Raw genomic sequence first — 10,368 nt, 5'->3', positions numbered from 1 at the left:
TGTAAATTTCCCAAAACCTTGAGGCCAACTTGTAATTTCCTAAATTACAGGGGCCAAATTACAAATTTCGAAACTTTTTGTTGGATTCGGGTCGAACCACTCAATTGACCTAATGACATCACTTACTGTGTTAGTGCAGATGTCCGCGGTGACCCCCAAAAAACATATACTTCAAAGTTATCACTTGCGCGACTCGGACTCCTGGCCAAATTCGCACCACAGTACGCCTAAACCGCTGCGACTAACTCACTTGTGATACATTTTCTCCAGATAGGTATTTAAAGTTGGGATACTTACGTGTAGGTCTTAATAAGTGGACTTATTGTCTAATAGGTCCTATGAGAAAATTTTGTCATAAAAAATGTCACTATCACTACAGGAAAAATGAGTTTTGGCGACGTTTATTTAACGGCGTTTTATTAAACGTCACATTTTGTAATATTTAACGACGTTTCTTAAACGTCGCTGTTTGAAAAAATAAAACGGCACCGTTTCAAGCGTTTAAAAGCGCCTTTGAATGTCCCTTCTCTCTCCCTTAAATGGGCAACCCTCTGAAGCCCTAATCTCTTTCAGTCTCTCGTTCGCTCTCTCTCTTTCTCTAAACCCTCTCAATGGATCGATTCATCTCTCGCTGATTCATCTCAGAATGATACAATCTCGGTGATTCTTCTTGGCGATTTCGATTTTGATTTTGATTTCGAAGTTCTCTCTCGATTTCAATTTCGAAATTTATTCGGTGATTCTCTCTCTCAATTTCAAAGTCTATTTATTTGGTGTGAAAGCCCTTTGTAAACCCTTATTTGGAATCCTCATGCCTTCAAATCTCGTCTCTCTCAGCCCTCTCTAAACCATTATCATTCTCACAGATTCGTCTTTGAGATTCAGAGCGATTTCAATTTCGAAGCTCCACCGCCACCACCGTCTGCACCGGCTCGATTTCTCTGATTTCGATTTCATCTGAATCTCTGATTTCGATTTCGATTCTGATTTTGAAGCTCCATCGCCACCACCATCTGCACCAGCAAGGTATAGATTTCTTGAAACTGGCTTCTCTTCAACACAACAGCACATCATGACTTTTAATTCCTGGTTTTAAACTTTTGTCTTCGGGAAATCACATCTTTATCTGTTGGTCAATCTTCAATTGCTGATTAAATTTCTGAACTTATCAGACATACTCTGTCCTTTGTAGTTGCTGAAATCTTATCCATGATTCAGATTTATGGGAGATTGATTCGAATGTGATGATGGACTTGATCTCCAATCAAAAGATTTAGATCTACATGACCTGAAGCTGATCTTCTGAGGCATCTCTGAAATCTGAAGCGGCTGACTTTGTCCATAGATGTCCCAATTCTTTGCAGATAAAAATGAAAAATATCCATCCCTGAACTCCAGGTAACTTTTGTAACAATGATGTTTAGATATACTAGATTCATGTTACTTGTTGCCATTTTTGCTACCTTTTATAAATTTTTAACATCTAATACCAATTTATTATTTTTCCTTTTGCAACACAGGTGTCTCGCTTTCTTTGCTATTGGTTCAAAGTTGACTTTTAATTTCCTGGCTCAGATGCAAATGTGAGATGATAAATATGGGTCTTTACTGATATTTAAAAATGTTTTGCTATTTATATAAGCAGGATTATCAGGTGGAGTCATAGCCAGGATATCCATAGCAGGAGTTGCTGAGGTGCTGTTATTGGCAGTTTGCATATATGTTGGAGTTTACAAGAAGAAAAAAGTGCAGGACAAAATATTGCTTCTGCAAGATCTAAACATCAATCAATTCAAGCTGCAAGGGGTAGTACTTCTCCCTGTTTCCTTTCTTTTTCCCTTTTTTGTCTATTTCTTTAAACACCTATGTTTGAAAGGGTTCTTCATGGATATTCTGCACTGCAAATTCCCCTTTTAACTCATTTTACCTCTTGGCTGAAGAATGAAATCCAATTTTGACAAACTGGGAAACCATATGCACATGGTTGTTACAATGTTAAACATCCTATGGTTACTTATTTAGCTTTCTTTTAACACAATAGAGGTTTCTTTCATTTAAAAAAATAATAATAAGAATCGTGATCATATTTGATTAGGTGGAATATGGTTACCATGATTTTCATTTTTCATATTCAATTCTGGGCAATAAAATATATATATATATATATATATATATATTTGACATCACATCTCTAGTTAATTCATTTCATGGTTTCTTCAAAATCTCTTGCAGGAGATAGCTAGGCCATCAAATCTGTCTGCTACCCCGGTGCACCTGAATATTCAAGATGATCACGTAAATCTTTTTTTGAATCATTGGGTTATTTTATCTCTTGTATATTATAAATATATATATATATATATATATATATTATGGTCTTCAATAGATTCATAAGAATCAAATCATATATCTCAAAATTTTACGCGGCTCCTTGTCTCAATGCACTCTCAATAGTACAATCGTGCCTCCAAATGCTACATATAATATGTAGGTATCATGGTCTTCAATGATTCACAAGGATACAAACTGAATCACGTGTCTTGGATTTTTCTTCTCTTTTTGTGTCAATGCATTTGCAACAGTAAAAACATGTCTCCAGATTATCATGTTTTGAGTTTCTCATATGAGATTTCGAAAGAGGGGATGTTTGGCTCATAAGAGTCCTACTTGGGATTGTTCATTACTATGTTATCATCATCATGTATAGAATGAAGCATCGTTTTGGTGCAGGTGGTGATAGACAATGGCATACTCCAACTCGCACTGTCAAATCCCGGAGGAACCGTCACCGGAATAACATATGGTGGAATTGACAACTTGATCGAACTACATAATCAGGAATTGAATGGAGGGTACGTGCATCGATGGTTATATATCTATCTTTGTTCTTTCAATTCTTCTACATTGTGATTGAATTCTGTGCATTTAGAAAATTTCTAGTTCTTTTTCAATACCTTTCAGATGATGAAGCACAAAGGAACCCAGAGAACAATTAGGACAAGTCAGAAAAGCAGTTAGAAATTTTCGGTTCTTTTTTAGTACTTTTCAGATGATGAAGCATAGTGTTGGAAGGAACCTAGAAAACAATTTTACAAAAGACAGCTAAAAAAGACTCTTTAGCCAAAACTAAAAAACTAGCTTAATTTTTGTCTTTTGTGTACTTCTTTCAACTTTGGAGTTGAATTTTTTTACCCTTTAGGTTTGTGTTGACTAAATGACTCTAAAAATTATCATAAAAAAGTTTACTAAATATGAAAATAAGTAGAGTTCTATATGGAGAAAAAAATTGGCCTATTTTTGTTTTTTTTTTGGATTTTTCTGAATTTTTTTAAGTTTTGGGATCGTCTAGTCGAGACAGATCTAAAGACCAAATAAATCAAACTACAATAACCGATTCCCAAAAGAAAATGTGTGACAACTGTTTTAGAAAACATAATCATTTTTCATTTGCAGAAATTCATACACAGGTTTGAATAATCAGCTATTAAATTGAGGCAACTGGTAGTTAAAAGAGAAGGTAAGTTTATGTTCCGGTGGACTGTGCAGGTTCTGGGATCTTAATTGGAGCGAAGCAGGAAGTCCAGGAATGTAACCCCCCCTCAGCCCAATAATTTTTTTTATCTAGCTAATAAATTCTTTTTCCTGTTATCAAATTACCGTTAGTCATGAGTAGGACTGCCATTAATTTTTTAGTTAGAACATTTTCACCAAATCATACAAATTTGGTTACCCAAACATTTTCAGAATGCAGCATGTGTCTTAGTTCCTGGTGGATTTGGAGGTTAGATTGCTCATCAGACTTTAAAGGTTGGATGAGCTTGACAAACTGATAATAATGAATCGTTTAAAATCTCAATTTCATTTTTTCTTCTTGAATTGGTTAAAATTTCAATTTCATCTTAAAAAACTGTCCAATTGGTAGTTCATATTAGGGTTATATTTTTCTTTCAATCATTGTTGAATTTTGAATTATTGTTAATATTTTCCTTTACTTTCTCCAGATCTTAGAACTTCCCAGTCATCCATTCTACATGGGAGTGCAGTTCCATCCAGAATTTAAGTCACAGCCCGGGAGGCCTTCAGCTCCATTTCTTGGTATTTAGTGGTTAAATGAATTTATGCATCTCATTGACTGACTATTTTAACCCAGATCTAAACAATTCCATCTTAAACATACCAAGGTGGGAGGTATTCAAATGTTTGTATGCAGTTTATGAAATGTTCATTTTATTATATATACATTTAGAAAAGATCATTCACTCTAATTGAATGAACCTTGCAGAGGAAGTGTTAGGTTTTCACAACATTAGCTTCTCACTCATGTTTGTGTTTTTCAAGCCAATATCTTCACTTTGGCTTTATTTGCTGTTGTTCACATGAGGCAGTAGTAATGACTTGCGCTTCTGATCTGAGAGAAGATAGAAAAAAACTTCTAATGCTCCTCCTTTCAACATGGGAAAAGGGGAGTTTTACGTCCTCCGAGAATTGAACAGTTCATTTTTGTGTATGGGATTTGCATTCACACTACTTGATCCTCGATAAATAAACTAAAGGTCGGGCGTCCTCGGCGTTTGATCCTCGAACTTTTGTCTTTCCTTTTGTTATTTGTTTCTTAAAACTAATTAACACTTGAAAATTCTGAAAGAAAAATGACATTTAAATGATATTGTATCCATAGATCATCCTCAGTTTGGCCGCAAACTAATTAACACTTGTTCGGATTCTAATGGCTTTATTTCACTCTTGATTTTTGAATTTAAGATATTTGCCTTTTATTTCATTCTATTAGATTCAGAGTCTTTTCTGGAACCATTTCTTTACCTCCCTAGCAGTGTGTAGCTTTTTATACACCAGTTCTACATGGTTGTGCATCTGTTTTGGTGTCTTTAAAGACAAACATTACTTTGATTATCTGGAAAATTAGATGCTCTAGGTTGTTATGCTTTATTTTGTACTTTTACTCGCTTACGATATTTCTTTAGCAGCCTGTGAGTTCCCTATTCTGGAGCCCCTTCTCACTTCAGCAGCTTGTCCTTTATTTCACTTTGTCCCGATATGCATTTTGTTGCAGGTTTCATGAGTCTTATCTGAATTTAGAAACCCTTGCCTTGCTCTTCTCTAAGACCAGTAAACATGAAGGAAGAAAATCTTGCTATTGCTAATGTTGGGGAGCCTACTGTTAGAATGACACGAGCTCGAGCTGCTGCTTGTCATGCATTTGGAGGGATTCCACCTTCAGAAGCACTGAAGCAGCAAGGTCAAAAGCAGGTTTTACGGACAAGTTCAAAAAGAGCAGCTTTAGATGAGATGAATAGCAGTGCTTCTGCTGCTGCACCTGTTCAGCATAAGAGGAGGGCAGTGCTTAAGGATGTCACAAATGTTTGCTGTGAAAATTCCTATAAAAACTGCCTCATTGCAGCTAAAATTCCGGTTTGTACACTACCCTTTTGCTGAATTTATATAATTAATGTAAGAAATTGTTGTAAATTGAAAGAAAATTAAATAAGAAAGTATGTTTGTTCCTCATTAACAGAGATAAAAAATGGCTGCTTTAATGCACAAAAAAAAAAATGAAATGTTGAATCGTTGATAGATATTTTGATTGCCCGAGCATATAAAAGCATTACCAAAAAATTGGGATAGTTGAGTTGAGCGGCATTTTTGAGTATATAGAAGACTAAATTGGTTATTGAACTTCTGGTCATTGACAGCAATAACTAGAACAGAGTCAAAAGTTCATCGTGACCATGAACTTTCCCACTCAAATATCTGAATTTAATAGTTAGATTTGCTGGATGGCTTGGACTTTCTGCTACAAATGTTATTAATTTTTCTTTACTAAAATCGTTACATGACCTCTGTTAATCATGCTGATTTTCAGAAAAAGAATAGCAAGCAGGCCAATAAAGGTTCAGTGAATGTTTCCAAGGTTGCCCCCAGTGTAGCAGTCCAAGTGCACCAGCTTCCAGCTGATTCAAAAACAAACATTGCTCAAGAAACTGCAAATACAGAACTTTGTGGTTTTATGTATTCTAATCGCCTTCACAGGTCATGCATCTTGATGCTGAGAAAGAAATGATTTCTCAGTGTGTTGCCTTGCTTGGGAAATTCATTGCTGTTCGTGAGCCAAATATTCAATATCTTGGTTTGGTAAGTTACGGGAACACAACAGTTCTTATCTCATTGATGCAACTTATGTTCAAAGCATGCCAAGTTGTAGTATGCAAATGTCAGAATTTGGAAGGTTTGATCTGGTTGTTTTCATCGGTTGCATGATTTATGGATTGATCTGATGCAGGAGATCCGGATGTTGATGGTCTCAGATGTTCAGGACATTATTAAAAGGTATCAATCACAGATCATCACCTCCTTGAAGGATCCAGATATCAGGTTAGTTTAAGTGCTTTGTAGTTTTTTGGAGATACTTTATGCTTCTTCACCACGAGGCACAATGATCGGTTACATGGTAAACAAAAACAAAAGAGAGACTCAGAGAGGGAGAGTGCTTAAAACTTGATTTCTTTCCAACTTTCTGTTCATCCTGCTATCTGAATCCTATTTCATTGTACCTATGTATAGGTGTTGTCAAACCTGGAAACTGGTAGAAACATGCTGAAACACTTAATAGTGAATATAGACTTTAAATTGTATTTATAAATTTCTGCAGAGTAAGTACTTCATGCATAATAAAACCTCCTGATATAGTTACAAAAAATGAATCTAATTGGTATTTGGTTGATTGTGGATGCCCTGAAGACTTGGGTATTAAACTTGAAGGCCCAAGATTTGAGGATTTCACCTCAAGTTGCTTTTGTATGCTAACAAGTGTTACACTTATCTGAATTTTTATCTTTATCATTACTTTTATAACTTCAGATATTCCGTTAATATGAAAATGTTACCTATTCATCTATTTTCTTCCATTACAAAGAGATATATTTCATCCCTTCTATTTTATTTTTTCTACTGCATTTATTTTATGGTTTCTAAGCTCATAAAACTAGGCACATATTTGTGTAATGTTTTCATCACTTGTCATTACAATAAATGAATGATTGGATCTGATTTCTGTACTTACCAATTTTGTTGCAGTTTTTGCTGCTCAGCAAAGCCCAGAGAACCCCAATTGGTTCCAGGTAGTATACAATCTGAACTCTAAACCTTCCAGTCTTATACTGTGCAGCAGCTTTTCATTTCTGTGAGATTCCATTTAAAGTTGACAATTTGTTTGTATACCATTAGTGCCGGCATTTTCTGTGCATTTGATAGATGAGTTATCCACATGCATTAAGATAAAAGTTTAATTGTGTCCTCTTTAATATGCTAGACCAAAATTACCAAGTTCAGATCATCCTGATAATTGAAATTAAATCATTCCTGATTTATCTTGCAAGTGTCCTTAAGAATTGGACTAGTTCGACGAACACCATTTATGTTATTGCAAGTGTCAACTATTATGGTTTGATGCAAATATTTGTCAATCTATTGAGTGATCAGTAGTTATTTATTTGGTTTAGACATGTATTTGGAATAGAGTAGTACTAGTAGAGTCAAAATCTGCTTTGTGGAACTAGAGATTGCAAATGGTTCTAGCTAATTTTAAGATAATTTGATTACAGATTCTACCATTATTGAACAAGCAACTTCTCATGGGTAAGGAATAAAGATAAGCTTTAAGGTACAAATATATTATGTGAGAGCTACTTGTATCATGTGAGAAAGTTATAAACATTTAAACAATTAACAAATAATGGACCACAAAGTAGATAATTCTCTATCCTTTTTGTTTTTTGGTAACAAAGATAAGATTAATTAAAAAAGTAAGATGCATTTATATAGGCTGTCTTGTGAAGTTAATCATACGGTATAGGTAGCATTTATGCTTATAAAGCTCTTAAAAAAAAATGGCCAGAGACTACAATGGAGTTGACTTCCTATTGTGCGAATCAGTTAATATGGTGATATCAGTTCGTATTGAACCTTTGTGATTCAATGCTGGAAGAAAATTGGAGGAGGAAACAACCACCACTGGTGTCATAAAATGTAATTGCCTTTATATGTTAAAACAGGATGTGGATTTTTTTAGAAAAAAAAAGAAAAGATATACTGCTCTCTAGCCTATAATCGACTTCCATTCAATTAGCTGGAGCATTAATGCATGCAAATCGAAGTCTAAATATTCTTCAATACTGAACTAATATTGACTATGAGACCTTTATACATGTTTGAGTACAATCAACACTAGGTTTCTTATAACATGCTTGTTTTTTTTTTTTTTTGGCCGCAAAATGCAGTAGTAGTCACAGAGTCTTTATTGGGTTTCAGGGTGTTTCTTTGCATGAAGTTATGCAAAAGTTATCAGACATCAATCCCTCAAGAAATCAGAAGGCTTCTCTCCTTAATGTTATACTTAAACGTTGTCAGTTGCAGATGCATGACATTCATCTGCTAGTTCAGTTTCCTGTCTCAAATGATTCCTTTGGATGTTTGTGTGAGACTAAGGAGCTTAATGCAAAATCTCTGTATGCTGAGGGTCGGTGTTTTCTGGGAGGGCTTATCAGTTCACTTTTTGCTCCTTCGAAAGAGAGCTCTTTCAGTCTTGATCTGAAAGGTTTTCAGATTGGGCTGAAGAGAAGAGATCACATCAGCTGTCCTATACTTTTATTGGATCTGTTCACTCGCCTCAAATTGAAAGATCTTCAGCTTATGGACTTCAATCTTAATGTTCCAGAATTAAGTTTTTCGATTTCTCCGGTAGAGCTTCCTATTATTTTAGTGTTTTATACACTCTCATCCTATGAATCCAATTCTGTTAGAAATGGTAGTCACCTATGGAACATAGCTGCAAGCAGAATCAGTTCTCTGATTTCTACTCGTAGATGGTCATTGTATAAATTGGTTGGTATTGTGTGTTTGTGGTTACAGTATGTCAATGCTTATGAGAATCTACTTATATTAGTTGGATATCCTGTGGACGACATTATGAAAAGATCTTCTGTTAAGATGTCTGAGGATGACATATTTGCAATAGCTGTTAAAAAACAATGGAGGAGTGTTTCTGAAATTGAAAAGAAGCTGCCTGCTGAGGCTATTGCATGGGCACGGCGAATAGCTCGTTACAGAGCAGTATTAAGTATTCAACAGACGAAGAATTGTTCTAATAAATTGCTAGTCACCAGTCGCTTCAAATTCTTCAGTAGGGTCCTTATACTCCTAAAACTTATTTGGAGTGTTATATGCAGAACATTCAACTCATTAATAAGCTTGCTTCTGCATATATTTTTTGCTGATCATCCACAGATTGATGAACAGTTTGGAGTTGTTTCTGAAGATTTTTGTGCACAAAGTTGCTTCAGTGTAAGCATGGGAATAATTTCAATTTTTATCTCCCCAGTGAATAAGGTTCAGTCTCTTGTTGGTGGGGATCCAATCTCAGATGTTGGGAGCTCATCCTCGGATTTATTTTCATTTTGTGTTTCAATTGATGGGTTCGTCTTAATGTACACGGAAAACATTTTTGAACAGTGCTTTTCCATTTCATGTGGGCCTTTGACGGTTACGTCCTCGTCTCCTACTGACGATGGCTCAAAGAATAACAATAGTTATCTGAAAGAAGCATGTTAAAATATTTTTTTTTCTGACTTTTTCTACAATTTCAAAGCTTCAGAAATGACTAATTTATTTAAATTGTTCTTCCAGGTACAAAACCTTCTTCAACAGATGGTGAGTTGTAATGTACATCTTATGTTTTATAGCTGTAACACTTCTACCATTATTAATTTATGCACTTTACCTAATTTGGCTTCCATATTTTGATACAGGCATCCAGACCAGTGAAGATTACAGATTCTATGCTATATCAACTGGGTTCAGTGAATTTAGTATCAAGGACAAGACATCAAATTAAATCAAAACTCAAGGGGTTTGTCTTAATGTTTTTCCTGTTATTTTTTGGCGAATGTTAAAACATAATTTGTGGATATGTTATTTTGTAGTTAAATGGTAATTGTATATTAAATTGAATAGAAAAGTGAATTAATGTTGTATTTGCTACTTGGCAGCTTTTCATATAATTGGTTTATCTTTTGACAAATGTTCATTTGAATAGGAACAGGAATTATTGATTCATATTAGTATTATTTTTCAATTTTATTACAGGTATTTTTTGGTTCACCCACATAGAATTAGCACAATTTAAAAAAAATAAATTAAAAAAATAAAGATATAATGGCGTTTTTGAAAATGTCACTATACAGTCAACGGTTATATTTTTAAAATCCAAAAAAACGCAATGACGACGTTTTTAAAACGTCGCTAAAAACAGTCATGACGTCAGTTTAACGTTATGTATCACATTTAGCGGCGTTT

General features: G+C 34.7%; 1 protein-coding gene across 4 annotated transcripts; it reads left to right on the top strand.

The window, feature by feature from the left end:
* Positions 1 to 376: 376 nt before the first annotated feature.
* LOC145792650 (AP-2 complex subunit alpha-1-like) lies at positions 377 to 10,093 on the top strand. Of its 4 annotated transcripts, XM_082873790.1 has the most exons (11): positions 377 to 1,026; positions 1,219 to 1,398; positions 1,521 to 1,806; positions 2,233 to 2,295; positions 2,731 to 2,852; positions 3,547 to 5,430; positions 5,882 to 6,150; positions 6,299 to 6,390; positions 7,093 to 7,136; positions 9,700 to 9,723; positions 9,822 to 10,093. In XM_082873790.1, exons 7-11 carry the CDS (start codon positions 6,052 to 6,054, stop codon positions 9,905 to 9,907), a joined length of 345 nt encoding a protein of 114 aa, XP_082729916.1. In that variant the 5' UTR covers positions 377 to 1,026; positions 1,219 to 1,398; positions 1,521 to 1,806; positions 2,233 to 2,295; positions 2,731 to 2,852; positions 3,547 to 5,430; positions 5,882 to 6,051; the 3' UTR covers positions 9,908 to 10,093. The 4 variants fall into 4 exon arrangements, 1 of the variants encoding a protein (XP_082729916.1); XR_014332333.1 differs by lacking the exon at positions 7,093 to 7,136 and having other exon boundaries at positions 8,326 to 9,723; XR_014332332.1 differs by lacking the exons at positions 377 to 1,026; positions 1,219 to 1,398; positions 1,521 to 1,806; ... (2 more) ...; positions 3,547 to 5,430; positions 7,093 to 7,136 and having other exon boundaries at positions 6,103 to 6,150; positions 8,326 to 9,723.
* The last annotated feature ends 275 nt before the right edge of the window (positions 10,094 to 10,368 follow it).

The sequence above is a fragment of the Camellia sinensis genome, chromosome 6 (assembly GCF_055761805.1).
Source record: "Camellia sinensis isolate YWXY chromosome 6, ASM5576180v1, whole genome shotgun sequence".
NCBI classification, from domain to species: Eukaryota; Viridiplantae; Streptophyta; class Magnoliopsida; order Ericales; family Theaceae; genus Camellia; species Camellia sinensis.
This window is presented reverse-complemented; position numbering and strand designations above follow the sequence as displayed.